Below are 21,642 nucleotides of genomic sequence, written 5' to 3' on the forward strand. Positions count from 1 at the left end.
AAAAAGTATCAATTTTTCATGTATATTCTTTTGCAAAGAGGTTATTGCCTAAAGAGTGAAAACCACTCGTACTATGAAAAAGAATCCTGGATTAAACATCAAAAGTACTGGATGCCACTGGTTCTGTATTTATTAGCCCCATGACATGGGAAATTATGTTTACCTCATTGTTTTTCAGTTTCCAAGTCATTAAAATGGAGAGAAAAAAGTTGTTCCTATCCTGCCTTCTCCACAGAAGTATCATTGTGGATAAAAGTGACGACGTATTAAAGTGTCTTATAAATTCTAAGATTTACAAATAGAAGGTATAATATTTACATCAATGAAAATTCAACCATCACAGCATGATCACCTGTTGCTGCTACTCTTTAAAGTACTTCAAAGTCATTTATAAAATTAAAATTAACAATTAATTGATCTTTTACTTCCATTTAGTATACTCTTAGCAAACTCTTAGGAAATCTTGCATATAACGGTCAATCAGTGGCTTCCCTCTCTTGCTTGGTTAGAGAACGAAACAACTTGGTGAATCAAAAAAATCTGGTTAATGCCCTCTTTTCCCTCTCCTCTTGTTATCCTGTCCCATCTCTTCCCTTTATGAACAAATCGATCCTAAGGCCACCAAGTTGGGCCGAGCAAGGCAGCTGCCCACACCCAGGTGGCAGAGAGGGTAGCCGCCATGTGTAGTTAGAAGGGTGAGAGCCCAAGCAGGATGAGGAGGGCACCTGCATTCACACAGGGGAGTGGACCCAAACAGGAGTCAGAACCCAGGCTAGGTGAGGAGGGTCTCTGCATTGCACAGTGGATCAGCGCCAGGCGTCAAAGCATGAATGATGAAAGGGGGCGTATGGGAGGGGGGTAATGACGGTAGAGGGAAATTGGGGAATTGATCAAATAAATAAATATATTAAGGAAAAAGAAAGGAACCAAGTTGCACACTGTCAAAAAAGGAAGTTAAATATGGAAAGGGAAAAGATACAAAACTATGAATATAAACTGATATAAATAAATAAATAAGGAGCAGACATGCACATGATCTCAAAGTACTCCCTCACAAAATTAATTACAAAAGCCAAAAAGAGCAACTCTATAGTGGAGAAGACTGGCAGACACCACCTTAATGAACTGAATATCATCTGTAACAGGACAAATCAAAATTGGACACTCTCCAATAGGATAATGAGAACTCAGCATCACTCCGGTGGCATTCCCACCAAAGAGGCATAACCAGAATCTAATCACAAGAAAACATCAGACAACCCAAACAGAAGGACATCAACTAAATAACTGGCCTGCATTCTTCAAAAGAGTTAAGGCCATGAAAGTCAAAGAAAGGCTGAGGAGCTGTTCCAGATTGAAGAAGACTAAAAGAGGAGTGATTCTGCACTGGGCCCTTTTGCTTTGGAGGACATCACAGGAACAACCTGAGAGGAGTGTGAAGATTAGATGGTAGTAATGCACCAAGGTTCGTGTACTTGTTCTGATGGTTATATTGTGGTCATACAAGAGAAGGTCCCTGTTTATAGGAAATACACCCTGAAGTATCCAAGGTGATGGGGCACCATTTCAGCAACTTACTCTCAAATAGAGTAAAGAAAGAAAGGTTCTTGATACTGTACTTGCCACTTTTTTGTAAGTTTGAGACTGTTTCAGATTTTTTTTAAATAATCTTTTTTTTGAGGAAAAAACTGACATATAACACTGCAAGTGTACAACATAATGATTCAATATTTGTACAGACAGTGAAAGGATCACCACAATAAGTCCAGTTAACATCTGGAGACTTAATTTTTTTTTTCTTCTAAGAACTTTTACGGTTTACTCTCTTAGCAATTCTCAAATACACAATAATGTATTATTAACTACAGTCATTACGCTCTACACTACACCCCCATGACTTATTCATCTTATACTGTAGTTTGTACCTTTGACCCCCTACACCCAACCTTAGCTTTCTTAGATGTTTCAAAATGGGACAGTGCAATACCATCTCTGAATCATCACTATAAACATCAACCAGCGGAGCAACAAAGTGCTAGTTAATGAGGTTTCTAAGAGACACGTTGGATTAATTAACTTTTACTGAGGAAGCTGCCCAGGCATCCTATTTAGTTAAAGCGACTGCTCTTAGACAAGAGGCTTAGCCTGAAAGATGGAGTCTCTATGGAGAGAGAGAGTTTGTGGACTTTTTCAGGAAGACCTGTAGCTTTCATCAGATTCTTAAAATGATCAGTACTCCCTGAATTTCCATTAAGAAGAAAACATACCTATCACACTATAAGAAAATGGAAGTAATCAAAGAAACAAAGTAACTCCTATAATACCAGGTTTTTCTGAATCCAGAAATCAAAGAACTAGAAGGGACTTCTTTAAGGTGGCAAACCCCAATTTATAGGAAGTACTGTTTCAACTTATTTCAAAAGAAACTCAGGAATATTTTTCTTTATGGTATAAAAAAATATTTTTCTTTTCTTGTATAAGATTTTTTTTTAAAAGAGACCTATGTCAACTTATTATTAAAGTCCTATTCAGATTTAAAATGTCAAGGCTTCAATAATATTTATTAGCTTTTTGCATGCTTTTATCACTATAGCCAATATTTTCCTAGATAACCCATGCTCATCTCTAAATCTAAACAAGTTTTTAAAAGCTCATTTTTATAATTATGAAAAATTTCAAACCCATCGAAAAAGTGGAAATACAATGAACCACCTTTCCTCCTCATTAGTCACCAACTGTTTATATTGTGCCATAGTGTTTTACCAAATCATCTGAAAATAGGCTGTACACGTAATGATACTCCACTCCTGAATACTTCAGCACGCATCAGCCAAAAAGACCTAAGACATCTTTCTTTGCAACCACATCACCACTACCACACTCAAGATAACTATCAATTTAGTATTATCATACTCAAATTTCCTCAAATGTCCCCAAAATGTCCTTTATAGGTATTTTCTCCCCAATCCACTCAAGGTTCAGGCATTACATTTGCCAATGTAGGATATTCTCCCTGCAGCTCTCCTCCACCTACCACTTCTCTCTGTTCTTGAGATCACTGATTGCCAGGAGTCCTGTCTGGCTGTCTGCATAATACCCCACATTCTAGATGTGTCAGTCTCCTCACGGTTAGATTCAGATCAAAGACTTTTAGCAAGAACCCCACACAGGGCTTGCTGGGCGCCTCCCATTGCATCACATCAGGAAGCAGAGACTGTTGGGCCATCTCACTACTGGGCTTGCCAAGCCCAACCACTCAGTAAATGTGGTGACCACTACATCACTCTGTTTTCAAGGCATATTTTTCTCTTCATAATTAATACGTAATATGTAGAATAATAATTTGAGACTACATGACTATTTTTCCCCAATAACCTCACTCTTAATGGTTTTAGATTAATTGATCTTTGCCTAATTCAATTATTACAATGATAACTACAAAACAGTGATTTTTCAAATTCTATTATTCCTTCCACATTCATTAATTGACATTCTTCTGGTTTTTATTTTTTCCCTTTCTTTTTTTAAAAAAAAACCTCTATGGATTCATGGATTTTTTATTTCTTAATTCACTATGTTACAATCCATTATCTTCATTATCTATTATTTTTTGATTCTCAAATTGTCTCCAATTTGGCCTCTGGAAGTCTCTTCAAATCCACTCCTATATCTTTCTGATATTACCCCATTAGCCTTTGAGTACTTGCTTACTTTCCAACATTTAGTCACTTCTCCAAGGAGCTCCTGTTTCTTTTAGTGAGAAATGGTGTCTAGGATTCAGTATCTGGATGTTAAGTGTGCTCACTGCTACCAGGATTCCATTTTCACAGGCTGCTTTTAATCTCTTGCCACTGCATATATCCTATTTTTCTTTAATTAAGACTTTGGAAAATATTCCAGGGTCACAGTTACTTCCAAGCCTGTGATTTTAAGGTTCAACAAACGCAGAACTCATGTTTCTTTGCTCCTCACTTTGTTTCTCTTCTAACACTTCTAAGATCTATGCAATAAATGATACAAGATCACAACTGCTTGTCCATATAATAAAATTAATGCTATTCTATCTTAGTCACATCCTGGCTCACAGGCATCAAAGGATGTTGTAGGCTTATTGTTTGCATACACATACACCGACATACATACAGATGTCCTATGTGATTATATACACACATATAAATACACACATTTTCCTTATTAAAAGACATAGGTTACTCAGAAAACGCAAGTGACTAAAAATTTACCCTTTCTGGAAGGAAATTCTCATACAAGCTATGACACAGATGAACCTTGAGGACGTGACATTAAGTGAAATAAAGTAGTCACAAAAAAAAAAATACTGTATGATTCCCTTATGAGGTACCTAGAGTAGTCAAATTCATAGAAACAGGAAATAGAATGGTGGTTGACAGGGGTGGGGGGAGAATTATTGTTGAATGGGTACAGAGTTTTAGTTTTGCAAGATGAAAAGAGTTCTGGAGATTGGTTACACAACACTGTCAAGGTACTCACCCCTACTGAGCTGTACACTCAGAAAATGGTTAAGATGGTAAACTGTACATTATGTGCGATATACCAGAATAAAAAATTTAAAAACACATCCTTTTCAAAAATGAAACTACAAATAACCCAACTAAGAAACGGAAAGGGATGTGAACAGACATTTCTCCAAAGAAGATATACAAACGGTTGATAAGCACATGAAAAGATGCTAAACATCATTATCATTAGGGAAACACAAACTAAAACCACAATAAGATACCACTTCACAGCTACTGGGATGGATAAAATAAATAAAATGTTCAATTACAAGTGTTGACAAGGAAGTGGAGAAATTGGAAACCTCATACAGTGCTGGTGGGATTGTAAAATGGTGCAGCCACCTTGGAAAACAGTTTGGCAGTTCCTCAAAATGTAAAACACAGAATTACCATATGACCTAGCAATTCTACGTCTAATACCCAAGAGAACTGAAAATATACACACACAAAAATCTGTATACTAATGTTCATAGTAGCATTATTCTTAGTAGCTAGAAAGTAAAATAAACAAAAATGTGGCATATCCATACAATGGAATACTATTTGGCAATAAAAAGAAATCAAGTACTGATGCATGCTACAACATAGATAAACCTTGAAAATATTGGGCAAAATATAATAAGCCAGTCACAAAAGGCCATACCTGGTATGAGTCCATTTGTGTGAAATGTCCACATTAGACACAGAAACAAAAAGCAGATTACTAGTTACCAGGACCTTGGCAGAATAAAGAATGGGAATTGACTGCTAATAGGTATAGGGTTCCTTTTTTAGGGTGATGAAAATGTTCTGAAATTAGATAGTGGTGATGCCTGCACAACTCTGAGTAGACTAAAATCCATAGAACTGCCTATTTTAAAGAAGGGAATTTTATAGTGTGTGAGTTATATCATAATAAGCTGTCACTTTTGTTTAAAAATGCACTCTTTGCCATGGAGTTACTGCCATACTTTGTTTGGCAGTGAATGGGGGACTCAGCACCAAGCTTGAGGGAGAAAAAAATATTCACACAGTATTTCCCTTAATACCTGAAAACACATCCCTTCAACTTCCCAAACACGTTGGGTACCAATTCTCCAAAATAAATCCCAGGATTAAATGAACACTTCTACATAAATCTTTTGTTTTAAGTAGTAGCTCAAACTGCTCACAGGGATGTTGAGACTATAACTTTTTTTAAATCATTAATTTCTTTGAATAGGTAATGTACAAAAAAGCCATTCCTATTCCATGGTTTAAAAGAAATGAACAAAAAGAAAAAAGACATTGATAACAGAGAGGTTATAGAGCAAAAAGTAGATTTCACTTCCACTACTACCCCTCCAATCATCTAATTCTCTGCCTTAGCAGAAATCATTTTTAGTTTTCATGCCTATGGGAAGACATGTGTGTGGATATTTGGTTTTTGTATATTATACAACACTCCAAATACTTGTCTGCACTCTACTTTTATACTTAATATTCTCAAAGATCTTGCCATATTCATACTTACAGAGCTTCCTCATTTAACAGCTTCACAGTATTTCACTGTATGGATGTACTATAATTTATTAACCATCCACTACTGGTGGGCTATTAGTGACTACTGGAGTTTTTTTGCTACTATAAATAATGTGCCAATGAACATCTTTAGTCATTTTGCACTTGTGCAAATATACTACGGGATAAATATCTTGAAATAAAACTGGAGACTCTAAGGTATATTTATTTCACATTTTATAGATATTGCCAAATTGTCTTCCAAAAACACTATCAATTTACTCTCCCATCATAAAAAGCATGTGACTGCCATCTTCTGCTTCTGATACAAAGCATCAAACTTTTTTTTTGGAGGAAGATTAGCCCTGAGCTAACATCTGCCACCAATCTTCCTCTTTTCACTGAGGAAGACTGGCCCTGAGATAACATCCATGCCCATCTTCCTCTACTTTATATGTGGGATGCCTACCACAGCATGGTGTGCCATGCGGTGCCATGTCTGTACCCAGGAGCCGAACCAGAGAACCCCAGGCCACCGAGAAGCGGAACGTGAGAACTTAACTGCTGTGCCACCAGGCCAGCCCCCAAACTATCAAACTTTTTAATCTGATAGGTGAAAAATGGTCCTTCACTATAGTGCTAATTTGCAATTTACTAAATATAAGTGAAGATGACATCTTTTCATTTGTTTAAATGCCAACGTCATTTGTATTTCTTTTTCTATGAACTATCATCCTTGTACTTTACCCATTTTCTTTTGGGCTTACTAGTCTTTTACTTGCTAATTTACGGGATACACAGGCTTACGTATGTGTGTGTGTGTATATATATATGGAAATTTGCCCTATGCTGTCATATGTATTACATATATTTCTTCAGCTTTTCTTCTTTTAATTTTGCTTGCAACATTTTGTCTCTGCAAAAATACCAAATTTTTATGTTGCAAAATACATTAGGTTTTTTAATGGCTTCTATGTCTTATTTCATGTTTAAACAGTTGTTTCTATTTAGTGCTTATAAATAATTTTCCTATATTTTTCTTCTGGTATAATTATCAGTTCACTATATGTGTAGAATTTATTTTAGTATACAGAAGGCTTTAAGTTTAAATAAGAGCTTCTCCAACCCCAAACACTTGCAGAGAATCAGAAAAGCTATTGTTCTTGTCACAAAAAACCAACAGAGTACTCATTCAAATAACTGACATTTAAAACTGAAGAAAATTCCCAACAGATTAAAAGTGCCAGATAACTTGAAATAGGTCCTTCCCAAAGTTCTACTGCTTCCTAGCTGCTATACTTGACCAGTTCCTAGCGAATTTTCCAAATAAAATATGAAATAATATTCAACTTGAGATTTCTATACGCCTGTTATATTATTTAAAATATTTTCTCCCTTAATTAACTCATCACTAAATAATCTTTCATATCCAATTTTTTTACATTAGATACTAACAACAACCTGCAAAAACTTAAGTGACAGTTTCTACCATGAAGAGTTCCTTGTATATACCATGCATTAAGAATATGATGCTCATTATCAATTTACACAATTGACAGATGATAAAATTGATATACTTAAAAGTTTAAAACTTTATTTAAACCTTTTTTATTGAAGAAAGTGATCTTACAGGAAAAACGTGATCCACTTGTACCCGAATGACCAAAGTTAACTTACCATGTGTGGAGCACTGATTGTGGCCTGGAAACCTGCAAAAGAAGATGAGAACTACTGATACACGCAGCTGCAAAAACCCACCGAATACTCCACGTCCTTCTTTTCCTAACATCCATAATTTATTTTCCATAATAACTGTTTTCATTTTTATGATCTCAAAAAAATAAAACTTTATTTGGTACTTTAGGGTACTGTCATGCAGCAGTTAGAATCAGAAAACACAATCACACCAAAGGCTAAGGTGCTCGTCTGGTGCAGCAGTCCCACTGCTCCTGAAAATCCCTTCTCTCATGGAGTTAGCTAAGAAAGGAAGAATTTCAATTAAGTTGAGTTGACAAATTTATGACTTGTTTTCTCTTCAGATTTACAAAAAGAAAATAAGTTTCCACATATAATAGGTAAGCAAAATGCCTGCAAAATTAAATTGCTTCGTTATTTCTCACAACTTAAAAAAAGGAGCAGCTGGCATCACAGTAGCTTAAGGCACTAAGAAACCACTGCAATTTACTCTTCTCGCTGCCACCTGACGGTAATCCACATAACCTTTGCCTAGTTTTTAGCTTTTAGTTGTTTTTCTTCCAGTGTTGCTTTCTCAAAGTCCTTTACCTGCGTCTGCGTCTGAACAATCTTCACTGAGCGGTGGTAGCAGGTGCCTTCGGGGTTCAGAAGCTCCCCAGGATCTCCTCTGCCGACTGTGTAAAGCGCTCCAACAGAAGACGGCAGGCAGCTGGCCGACAGAATCCCGAGGTGCTTCTAAGCCTCAAAGGCACCCACTGCCAAGGCTCAGCAGCTCAGCAAAACCTGCTTCAGGAGAAGGAGTTAAATACGGAACTTTCTGAAAACAAGCAAAAGCCAAAAAGTCAGGGCAAGTGAAGCAGAGAAGTCAATAAAAACTGACACTGATTTCCTTTAGTACTGACTTTAAAAACTGATGCTAATACAAAACAACCACCTTAGTCAATATTAAGGCCCCTAAAGAAAACTCGGCACTCAGCTTAAACTGTAAGTTTTCATTAAAAGTATATTTTAAGGGGCCAGCTCCATGGCATAGTGGTTAAGTTTGATGCCCTCCACTTTAGCAACCCAGGTTTCCAGGTTCAGATCACAGGAGCAGACCTACAACACTCGTCAGCCATGCCATGGCAGCAACCCAAGTATAAAGTAGAGGAAAACTGGCCCAGATGTTAGCTGGGGCAAATCTTCCTCAAGCAAAAAGAGGAAGACTGGCCCAGATGTTAGCTCAGGGAAAATCTTCCTCAGCAAAAAAAAAAAAGTATATTTTAAGAAAAACTGCTTTAAAAAAATCTACATGTTATATATTGTTTGAGAAAATAGAAAAGATACTCCATATACAATATCATTTTATCAAAATGGATATGTTTGGTATTATGAAACTTACTAAGGCATAAAATTCAAACTTGTAAGGTAAAAATAAATATCTGTGTTCCAGCCTATTTCTATCTAGAAAAATTAAAGAGTAAAGGAGTAAAAATGTGACATTTTCAGAAATCCAAAGCTTACCTATTGATTGTGGAGAATCCATATAAGGGTTACATTTTGCATAGTGGGAGCGGTCTGTGGCCAGCATGACTTCAAAGACTTTATCTGTCTTGATGATTCCATTTTCTGAAATGAATGAGACAAATATTTTAGGCTGATAGTGAGATGATCAGAGGTATTTCAGAATAATCACTCTGGCTGCTTGTAGATCGGAGTGGAAGAGAGCAAAACTGGAAGTTGTTGCAAGGGCCCAGGTAATCACAACCTGGTCTGCAATGATGACAGTAAGGATGAAGAAAAGTAGAAGGATGTGAGTTATATTTAGTAGGTAACACACACCTGACTGACTAGATTTAGAGGAGGGAGGGGGGTAACGGTTGAGATGCTCATGTCATAGACTGATTGCAGAAATCCTGGAGAAGTAGCAGAGTTAAGGAGGAAAAGGACAACTTATTTATTCGGTTAGCGTTATGGACCATACAAATAGAGATATTCAGCAGTCAGCTGAACACATGGACCTGGGGCTCAGAAAAGAGACCTAGGAAAGAGATCTAGATTTCGAGTTATATAGATAGCAACTGAAGCAAGAGAAGTGAACTAAAGTGGCCAGGGAAGAACACACAGAGAAGAGAGACAAAAGCAAACGTTTAAGAGATACGCAAAGGAAGTGGAGCCCTCAAAGATTGTGACAAGGAGCAGCCACAGAAGTGGATGAAAATCAACCAGATAAACTGTTACAGAGCCCAAAAGGAACCAATTTTTCAAGAACGAAAGCAAGATCAATAATATATATATTTGGCTCCCCCAACTGTCAACTCTTTGAGGTTAAATATAAGATGTTAAACTCCAATAACTCTCATGGTCTCATGTGTACACTTACTATTCAATAAAGCCCTTATTAACTCCCTCAATACATTTATTGACTATCTATACATACCAGACAGAGTGCTACATGCTTAGGATTATAAGAATAAACAAGATAGCATCGTTCCTGTCCTCACAGATCTAAGATCTGTAAGATTAAATGTATGAACTTGACTTTATTCAGAAATAAAATATTTTAGCCAAAACATCCTTTGCTTGATTTGGCTACATTATGAAGGACTATTTTAAAATGAGATTCAATAAAAGCATCACATGAAGTTTAAAATATTTATGCAAACTAATTTAATTTACTCATCAACTGTGTAGCTTCCAGGTTCTAGAGGGAAATGATAGCCACCAGAATCTGAATTTCTCCAAACAGCTGCTCAAAAAGCCTAAAGCTAAAATCAAGAAGGGCAAATACAAAACCACACACGACCCACGCTTTCACATTACTAGGAGGCAGAGAATATCTAGACTTCAAATTACCTGTAAGTAGAAAATTAAATAACAAATCCACTAAAGCTCCTACTATTGCTGCAAGTCTGTGAGTACAGAAAGCAAGGGTAGTGGGTGAGGTTTAAGAGACTCCAAGAGGGGCCGGCCTGGTGGCACAGTGGTTAAATTCATGTGCTCTGTTTCACTGGTTTAGGGTTCGTGGCTTCGGATCCCAGTGGCGGACCTACACACAGCTCATCAAGCCATGCTATGGAAACGTCCCACACACAAAATAGAGGAAGACTGGTGCAGATGTTAGCTCAGAGCCAATCTTCCTCACCAAAAAAAAAAAAGAGAGATACTCCAAGGGAAAAAAGCAGAAGGCAGCAGGGGACACAGAGGAAGTACATACAAAATCATTCCCAAAAAGAGGAAGTACCACACTACGTAGCAAAATACTGAACACAGGTCTAGCACTTGGAGGTTCACAGCACTGGCCACAAAGAAGGAACTTAAAATTCTAATCCTGTGTGTACAACCAAGAGAAACAAAACTGTATGTCCACACAAAAACTTGTACACAAACGTTCATAGTAGCATTATTCATAAGAGCCAAAAAGTGGAAACCCAAATGTCCCTCCAGTGATGAATGGATAAACAAAATGTGGTATAACCATACAATGGAATATTAAGTCATAAAAAAGAACGAACACTGATTCGTGCTACCACATGAATGAACCTTGAAAACGTTATGCTAAGTGAAAGAAGCCAGTCACAAAAGACCACATATTGTATGGTTCTATTTAATGAAATGTCCAGAATAGGCCAATTTGTAGAGACAGAAAGTAGATTAGCAGTTGCTTATGGTCAGGGGTTAAGGGAACAGAAGGTGAAACAGGGTATTTTTCTGAGCTAATGAAAATGTTGACTTAACCATAGTAATGGCTGCACATATCTGTGAATATTTTTTTAAAAACCACTAAACTTTACAATTTAAATAGGTGAATTATATGGTAGGAATTACACTTTAGCAAAACTGTTTAAAAAAAAATTGAGTGGAACTGGAGGTGGCAAGCACAAGAAGCACTGCTTCCGAGGGGGAATCAGATAAACAGGGAAAGGATGGTGCCTCTTGATGTGGCAACGAAATGAAAGGAGGAAGAAAACTAAGGAACCTGCAGAAACAAAACAGCAACAAGATACGTCGACTCCTCCCCTTCTCCCGCCACTACTACCATCATTACCATCACGCATTAAAGAAACTGCAAGTCACTATGCTGACAAAAAGGGCTCTTGAGCTGCGTCCACAAAATACCTAAAAATAGGAAAAAAATGAAAACATAAACCAACTCCAAAGTTACTGTAAAAAGAAAACAAAATGCAAATCAAAACATTTCAGCTGATTAGACAGAACCAATATTTAAAACTATGTTCTGAGAAAACTTAGAAGTAAAAGTATTACCAGACACAATTAACTTCAAGAGATACACTAATAAAACTATCAGATTTTAAAGGCCAGGAAAAAAATCCTCGGAAACTCAAGGCCAAAAGATCAAATTATCTAATAAGAGTAAAAAAAAAAAAAAAAAAAATTAGGCAACCATCAGGCTTCTTAAAGGCAACGTTCAAAGCAAAGCAAGAATGAAGCAGTATTTTCAATAAATTCAAAGAAAGAAAGTACAAGTCAACAATAAAAAGGAGCAATCCACTGATGCACCCAACAAAATGGATGAATCTCAAGACCACTAATCTCAGTGAAAGAAGCCAGACAAGGCAACTATACACTATAAGATTCCATTTATAACAAACTCTGGCCAATCTGTGGTTGTCAAGGGTTGGGGGCAAAAGGAGGAGATTAATTGCAAAGGGGCACGAGGGAACTTTTTGAGTAAAAGAAACATTCTGTATCAGAAATCAGCAAACTTCTGTAAAGGTCCACGTAGTAAATATGTTATGCTTTGTAGGCTACACAGTCTCACTGCAAGTACTCAGCTCTGCTGATGGAGTGCAAGACCACCACAGACAGCACTAACAAAGCGGCGTGGCTGCACTAAAAGAAGCCTCTACTAGAAATAGGCGGCACGCCAGATGCGGCTTGTGGGCTATAGTTTGTTGATCCCTGTTCTATATCATTAGGGTCATGGTTACAGAACTATATTTGCCAAATTTTTCAAATTATAATCTTAAAATTGGTGAATTTTTAGGTAAATTATACCTCAATAAAGCTGATTTTTTTAAAGTGTAAGCCAAAGATTTTATACCCAGTCAAGCTGTCCTTCAAATACCAAGGTTACAGAAAAAACATTTTGAATGTGCAATAACTCCAGGAATGTTGTACACAAGCCCTTCCTGAGGAACCTTCCAGAGGATGTGCTTCATCTAAACAAGGGATAAGCAGGGATCCACCAGCAAAGGACACAGACCCTACTGTAGCGCAAAGACTAAAACACAGAGTAGAGCCTTGGGTGGAATACTACTACTTAATGTTATATACATTCTGACAAAGTAGCAAGAATGCAACTAAAAACAACAGGAAGAGAAAAAAGGGAAACGCAGAATTAGACCATTGTCACACAGGCCATAAGAGGAATCAAAGGTTACCATTGAATACTGACTGACCAGATAGGAAATAGTTAAGAAAAAGATGGTTTAAGGACACTATAAAAGGTACAAATACAAATCCTCCAAATAACAAAAGAATATTTTTAAAACTTAGCAAACAAGGTACACCAAGAGAAACACTATAAATAGTCATAGACCAGAAAAGACAAACATATCATCTTTCCTCTTTAAAATATTATAAATTTTCATGCTGGCCTAGTGGCACAGCGGTTAAGTGCACATGTTCCGCTTCAGCAGCCCAGGGTTCGCCAGTTTGGATCCCGGGTGGGGACATGGCACAGCTTGGTAAGCCATGCTGTGGTAGGTGTCCCACATATAAAGTAGAGGAAGATGGGCATGGATGTTAGCTCAGGGCCAGTCTTCCTCAGCAAAAAGAGGATTGGCAGCAGTTAGCTCAGGGCTAACTTCAGTACTTCCTCAAAAGAAAAAAAGAAAAAAATATTATAAATTTTGGATAAATTAACCCAAATAGAAAATATTACTTCTACACAAACAAGCTTAGGCAAGCTACCCAAAAAGGTTATTAAAACAAAACAATGAAATAAATAAAACAGTGGAAGCATTTTTTAAAAGGTTTTAAAATCAGAGTAATCATAGAGATATCATTTACTGAACATTTACCATGTGCTACACAAAATCCTAAGCACACTATACACACTGTCTCTTTTAAGATAAAAACCTTAAAAATGTGAAACAACCTTATGTTGGCTCTCACAATCCTGTAATGTAAGCACTATTATTACTCCATTTTACAGATGATGAAATTGAGTTTACAGGACTGTTATTCAAGATCACAGAGCAAATAAGGGGTAGGGCCAGTCAGCGCGATGTTATATTCCTGTTGCCCACTTCACTGTACTGCTACTAACATATTCAAATAGCTTAGTGACTTCTATTAATTCACTTCCCAAAATAATTCTTGAGTGGTTCATTTGTCCTGAACTCAAGTCAAATTCCAGAGAGGTGATTCACAGACTCTCAAGGTCACAAGAGGCCTTAGAAGCCATCAAGCCTAACTCCTTAATAAATTGGTACCATGGTCTGTACTTGAAGAGGTCCACTGATGTGGAACACCCCTTTCCACATTCAGATGACTCGAATATCAGAACACTTCCACAGTCATCGTAGACTAATAAAGTGCAGGGCATTTATTTACTCCTCAGACAAAACGCAATGTTATCAACTTTGACAACGTAAAAGAGTCGCCAATAAGACGAAAAATGAGAGGGAGATCTCCCTAGTATCTTTTCTTACAAAGTGGAAGGGTTAAGAAGTACTGTCAGTCTATAAATTACGGAACAAGAAATTGCGGCTAAAGTATATGACTCAAAGGTGCAAAGGTAACCACAAAAGAGGAAGCAAAAATTATGACACAACTTTATGGAGGCGCAGGGATAGGTTTGTAATCCATCTTGGCAGGAAGTCAGTAGATGATGTCAAAAGTTGATAAAACAAGAAATAGCAGTTTAAGCATTTGATTTAGAGACATGAAGATAATCACAAGAATCAAAAACAGCTAAAAGTGGTTCACTCTATGTAATGAGTCTGGCAGTGAGAAGGAACGGGGGCAATTGTTACTTTTCATTATAAGCCCTTCTATACTATTTTATTTTTTAACCACGTACATGTATTATTTGATCAAAAATCTTGACTCTCCTAACCTCATTACCATAGATAGCATGTATTTACACAGATATATACAATATGTGCGTGTGTGAATGCGCATACACACACACTCCTCCAATGAGCAAGATATAAAAGGTGGCAGGAATGCCTCTTCTTTCACAGTGGTAGAATTTTAATTGGGTGCATTATCTAGCTCTCTGTAGTTATGTGTAGCTTTATAAAGAAATTCTTGTCAATGGAACATATGCAGAAATTATGTATGCTACTCCCAGGTCATACCCTTAAAATGAATGGGGTTTTTCTTTCCCTAGGTTTCTCCCCACCAGCTGGAATATGGAAATGATGGAGGTAAACTACCCTCGACCTTGCAGATGAGGGAAAGACTTTGGGGAGCACAACAACAGAGGAGCAGTCAAGGTCCACAGCACAGGGAACTGTCATATTAGCCCTGAACTGCTTAGACTTGATTGTTACAGGAGATGGAAACTTTAATTTTGTTTAAGCCATTGCTATTTTGGTCTTTGTTACAGCAGCCAAACAGGTACCTAACGCACAGGTCTACGAGGAGGAAAATGAGAGGACTCTGAAGAACAGAACCGGGGTGGGAGCAAGGTAACAGGTTGGAAAAGACCCTAAAGAGGCCTGAAAGCTAAGAAAGAAATGTTGACACTTGATACAGTAAGCAATCGGAAGCCTGGGCAGAAAAGTGACATAGAAAGCAGCACTCTAGGAAGATGAGGATAATGTGTAGAATGGATCTGAGGGCAGGGAAACCGAACGTGTGCCAACCAGTCAGCCACTTTGAGGTATGTTGCTCCAAGTGTGAACTAAGAACCAAGACTAGCACAGTATCAATGAAAATACTGTGAAAGGGATGACTATGAAAGGCATTTAAGAACTACTGAGTTAATTTGGTGACAGTCTGAAAGAACCAACGACTACGCCAAGATTTTTGACCCGGGCGAACAGAAGAATGGAAGCAACCCTGGCAGGAACGAAGAAGAGAGGGCGTGTGCTGGTGTGAAGTACTGCAAACGCAGGTAAGAAAATAAGCTGCAGGTGGATTTCAAGCCATATAGAAACTTTCTCTAAACTTGTTATAAAACTACAGCTCAATAAAAGAAACATTACTTTATGATACCAGTTTATACAACTTGAACGGTTGTTAATCATCTACTATATTTCTTCTCAACTATCAAAATGCCAGGGAAAACAATAAGAAATGAACAAACTGGTCACCTCTCACTTCCCACCTAGAACAATGAGGCACGATAAGCGGCAAGCAGAGCTTGAGACACTCTCAGTACAGAAAGTCTGAAAGGGATTAGTTTTAAATTCACACTATAATCAAAGAAGAATTTTACCTGCTGGAAAGTTATGATAAAGCATATCATGCAAGCAGCGCAGATTATTTAAAAACACACGTTTCTCTAGACCAGGATCACTCTTAATAGATACTTACAGTTAACTACTTGTTTTGACACTATTTCTCAAAGGAGGATGCTCCTCGGACTCCTCACATCTCTGATAAACTAAAATGTTATGCAAAACTCTAAAATATAGGCAACCAACTGTTAACTTCTGTGACTCTCTCCTAAAACATACACACCACCCCCCACAGGTGATTTCATGTGACCCATGATGCGATTAAAGTGACAGAATCTTGGATTTAAAAGGGTCCTTAGAGATCTAGTGTATATTCAAAGCTGACAACAAATCTCTTCCACAATATCCCTTACAGTGAAATGGTCAACCATTCTTTGCTTCAACATATCCAGTGACAGAAAACACTATTTTTCAAAGCCAACTCTTTGATTGTTAGGATTGCTTTGTGAATACTTCCTTATAATGAGCCAAAATCTGCCTCCTATTTGTCCTGGTTTGACCCTCTACTACATGACATTTCTTCAACTATTTAAACACCATTGCTCTCTCAAGCTTTCTCATTGCTAAACCAAACAACCACAATCCCATCAAATCGTCATATAAAGTGATGACTCTCTTGTCATCCAGATCACCCTTGTCTGATAATCCTTGTTTTTTCACTGCTACACGTTGGCCAGAGCTAAATGTAATACTAATAAAAATACGTGCAACAGCACAGTGGAGCTAAGATCACATTAAACAGGATGTAATACATCCCAGCATCCAGATCTACTACTGTCCCACAGAACTTCCTACAACCATGGAAACGTTCTATGCCTGTACTGTCCAACAGGCTGGCCACTAGCCTCATACTGAGCTCCTGAAATGTGGTTAGAGCGCCTGAGGAACAGAATTTTTAATTTTATTTAATTTTAATTAAAGTAGACACACTGATATTAAAATTCCTCCCCAAAATCATATAAATTAAATCATATTCAATGCACTGTAAGTTTACTTACTAATATGTACCCATAAGATGGACTAGAAATAAGTTAAAATGAGGAGACATTTTCTAAATTCTAAATGAAGCCCCAGTTTCTGAAAACAGCCCCTTAGTATTTTTTTTTTTTTTAAAGATTGGCACCTGGGCTAACAACTGTTGCCAATTTCTTTTTTTCTTTTTCTGCTTTATCTCCCCAAACCACCCCTGTACACAGCTATATATCTTAGTTGCAGGTCCTTCTAGTTGTGGGATGTGGGACACCGCTTCAACGTGGCCTGACAAGCAGTGCCACGTCCGCGCCCAGGATCCGAACCCTGGGCCACGGCAGCAGAGTGCGCAAACTTAACCACTCAGCCACGGGGCAGGCCCAGCCCTTAGTATTTTATTAGCTGGTTATACTTGGCCCATGAATGCACATGATAAAACTAATGGGAATATTCTCTTTTCCACTAGTTATGCTAATAGTGGCTAAGAACTGACACTCTGAACAGAATAGAAAAAAATTTCAATTTATTTGTGGAACTAAATAAGGCTACAAAACTACAAATTATCATAATTCTTACATATTCAAATGCCTACTAAAGGTTTCCACTTAAACGTTCTGTAAGCATCTCAAACCCAACATTCCTCAAAATAAACTGCTCTCCCACACCTCCTCGCATCCCTCCCCCAAAAATCCCTGCTGCTCGCTCACTTATTATTTCCAACTCAGAAAATGGCAAGTCATTCCAGTCGCCCAGGCCTAAAAGCTTGGTGTCATATCCTTGACTCCAGTCTTTCTCCCATACCCCAAATCCAAATCTAGCAGCTGCTATTCTCTCTGCCTGGAATGCCTGTCCCCCAGCTCCATCTGCATGGCTTGAATTTCTTCCCCTCCACCAAATCTCTGCTCGAATGACACCTCAGTGAGGCCTTCTCCCCTAAAACTGCAAACCTACTACCCCACACTCCCTATCCTCCTTCCCTCCCACATCACTTATCACGTGACAGACAATGTATTTTATCTGTCTGCTCCCATTAGAAGTGAGCTCCAGACAGAATGGATGTTTGCTTTGTTCACTGCTGTATCCCCAGTGTCTGGCTTTTAGAAGATAGTCAAATATCAGCTGACTGAATGACAAATCCTATAAATCCATTATATATGCAAAATGACACAATCAAGGATGCAAAGGAAACATAAGTAGAAATAATGACGCATTAGGGTAGTGGATTAAATTGTTTTACAAATAAAAATAGGTAAAAGAACAATTGTTAGCATTGTTTTAAGTGGCCAGTACAGCATTTGAAGTCTATTAGCTAAGAGTTCACCTTCCACAGGCGTTTAGACACCCCTGCTCTAGGAAAGTACCTCTCTCAACCTCATCTTCTCCTGCCCCCCGCTGTTCCTAACTTTTGCCATGGCTTGAAATTATCCCAAGAAAAGCAGAAAATAAACTTTAATATAAACATTATGTAAATTGTCACATTCCCTAGATTAAGTAGGCTCACACTTGTTTTAGCACATTATCAGCCTACAATTATAATATATTTTTCATTTCTATAGATCTGCACTGTCCAATATGGTAACCACTAGTCACATGTGGCTATTTAACTAATTTAAATAACATAAACATCCAGTTCCTCAGTTGTATTAACCACATTTCAAGTGCTCAATGCCACATGTAGCTAGCAGCTACCACACTGAACAGCACAGATGTAGACATTAGAGAGAGTTCTATTGGGCAGGACTACCATCGACTTCTTTGCTAAACCTTTACTTTACAGCATAAAGTGATTCAGCTGAAACAGGGGCAGAGCTCAACCTTGTAATTTTCAATTCTCTACGTCAGTGATTCTCAAAGTGTGGTCCCGGGACCAGCAGCAGCAGCACTACTTAGGAACTTGTTAGAAATACAAATTCTTGAGCCCCAGCACCCGTGTTTTAACAAGCTCTCCAGGTGATGCAGGAGATTCTGAAGCATGCTCAAGTTTTAGGTCACTGTTCTAAGTTATTTAAGAGCACCTGTCATCATAACATAAGTTATGAGATTTACAAGATGTACCATTAGACTCTAAAATACCCTATAAATGATATATCAACTATGAAATCATACACAATCATATTTTTACTATGATGTTTTATAAAAGAAAAACTCAGTAGAAACTTTCCATAAAATGATTATAAGATTAAAACTAAACCAATCCTGAACTTCATTTATTTTAAAAAAAACAAAACATTAAAACTGCAATTTGCTTCCTCTTCCAGTTTGCAGATCCCTTTTCACTTCAACATCAACATATCTCTTTTTAATTTTTCCCTAAAGATTCAATTAGAAGCCTTTACGTTAGGAAGAATACAGAATAGTGGAATAATTAGAGGGAGAAATTTTCAAATTTTATGCCAATTGAAATTTCACATGAGCAAATATTACTTTTATAATAAACTAATAAATGGAAATAAAATCTATTAGCTAGAATTAATTCAGCAAGAAGGTGAAATTAAAGTCACACAAGTGTTACAAAAAAGGCTATACAATTTGAGCATTCTAATTTCCTCTTACCAGTCATAGATAAAACTAAATATTTGCAATATCAATGTGTATTAAATATTTATTAAATTTTCTGATAGAAAAAAATATCCTGAGAAATTTCAGCTAAGAATGATAATCCAATACATTACAAGGATAATAAGGGGCTGGCCCAGTGGTGCAGCGGTTAAGCTCGCAAGTTCCACTTCTCGGCGGCCCGGGGTTCACCAGTTTGGATCCCGGGTGCGGACATGGCATCGCTTGGCAAGCCATGCTGTGGTAAGCGTCCCCATATAAAAAAGTAGAGGAAGAGGGGCTGGCCCCGTGGCCGAGTGGTTAAGTTCGCGCGCTCCGCAGCAGGCGGCCCAGTGTTTCGTGGGTTCGAATCCTGGGTGCGGATATGGCACTGCTCATCAGACCACGCTGAGGCAGGTCCCACATACCACAACTAGAAGAACCCACAACGAAGAATATACAACTATGTACCAGGGGGCTTTGGGGAGAAAAAGGAAATAATAAAATCTTTAAAAAAAAAAAAAAAAGGAGAGGAAGATGGGCACGGATGTTAGCTCAGGGCCAGGCTTCCTCAGCAAAAAAGAGGAGGCCTGGCAGTAGTTAGCTCAGGGCTAATCTTCTTCAAAAAACAAAGCTTAAGGAAAAAAAAAAGTGATTTAAAGATAATAAAACCACTGGGAAAAGATATAGTCTTGGCTTACTACAAATTTGGTCCAAAAAAGAGACTAAGAGCCTGACTGATTACAGATTTCTGCCACAGCCAAGTGGCTACTGCCATAACCTACTGGTGGAAAATTACTTAATCACAATTCGTGTATAGAATGTTTCAGGTATGTACACTGCAATAAACGGCATTAAATTAAGAAATTTTGTTAAAATATTTACAACATATTGAGCTTACATGCAATCCATGGGAAACTAAATCACATTTCATAATACTGCCTCAGTATATAAACGTCCACTTCCAATCAAATATCCTTCCATAAAGTGGCAATGCTCGACAGAATTCTGAAATCTAAATATTCTTCATTACTAAACAGTAAGGACACAATTTCCAAATTTTAAATATTGTAAAGGAAAAAAAGTCAAATGACTAATATTACGTATTAACCATGTGCCAGACAGTGCTATTGATTTCTCTCACTCATCTTGGTATTCCTAGCACATTCAAGCATATAATGCACATTTAATTGGCATTAAAGAAAAACGAAAGGAGTATTAGGTTCTTTGACAGGATTCAAAGACATTTAAAAAAAAAAAGTCCCAGCCCCCGAGGAGGTTACAAATCTATTTAGGAAACATAACAAACACATGAAAAGCTAAACAACATATGACAATTAAAAATACCACGTGGTAGGATATGATTAATTCGCAAGCTGGTGGCAAAGAGAGTGCTATCAATTCTGAGCAGAGTGAGAGTACTGTGGACTGCGGTTCTTCTGGTCTCCTGACCAGTCGGCGACACTATATTTCAATTTAAAAAAAGAAAGTGACACAGCATTCATCCCATCCTAAAATTATCATCAGAGGAAGGAAAACAATAACTAAAGAGAATGGTATAAAGAAACTTCCATTCAAGGCTTTTAAAGCACATAGTAGCCCCGAAAAAAGTTAGAACATTCCATACACACAATCGTTTACTGGATCCCGGGAGCTCTAATGGCTCCTCAAAGACAAGTCTCTCAGGAATAGCATCTCCTGATTATTTCTTCCTCCGCCCCCCACGAAGCTTTCCACTGGACAGCCGCCCCAGAAAATTCTCCCAGCATCCGCAATGACAATACCCTCATCCTCCTCTCCTCCCCTCGCCTGTATCAGACGGTGGCATCTCCCTCCAGAGGAAAAAAGGGAGGGCGGGGGAGGCAGGATAGGAGAGAAAGCTCGCAATGAGGCCGATTTTGAAGCAGGAGGAAGGTGAGAAGAAGCGGGGGGCCAGGGTGGGGTCCCCTCGGTTCCAGCCCTGTCTCTAGGAGGTCCGGCCAGCATCTCCCCACGCCGAGGGCACGCCC

At 37.9% G+C, this 21,642-nt stretch overlaps 1 protein-coding gene across 8 annotated transcripts in view; it reads right to left on the reverse strand.

Annotated features, from left to right (window-relative positions):
• Nucleotides 1-21,642, reverse strand: part of PCMT1 (protein-L-isoaspartate (D-aspartate) O-methyltransferase) — a 53,113-nt gene that overhangs the window by 30,723 nt on the left and 748 nt on the right. For all 8 annotated transcript variants that reach the window (XR_002805219.2, XR_002805218.2, XR_011434406.1 and 5 more), the window contains exons 2-3: nt 9,216-9,320; nt 7,695-7,726 (exon numbers count right to left, since the gene is read on the reverse strand). Coding sequence is in view for 4 of the 8 variants with exons in the window: in XM_001495403.6 (XP_001495453.4) it covers nt 7,695-7,726; nt 9,216-9,320 (137 nt within the window). In the remaining 4 variants the exon portion in view is untranslated. The remainder of the gene's footprint in view (nt 1-7,694; nt 7,727-9,215; nt 9,321-21,642) is intronic.

This window comes from Equus caballus, chromosome 31 (genome assembly GCF_041296265.1).
Source record: "Equus caballus isolate H_3958 breed thoroughbred chromosome 31, TB-T2T, whole genome shotgun sequence".
Classification (NCBI taxonomy): domain Eukaryota; kingdom Metazoa; phylum Chordata; class Mammalia; order Perissodactyla; family Equidae; genus Equus; species Equus caballus.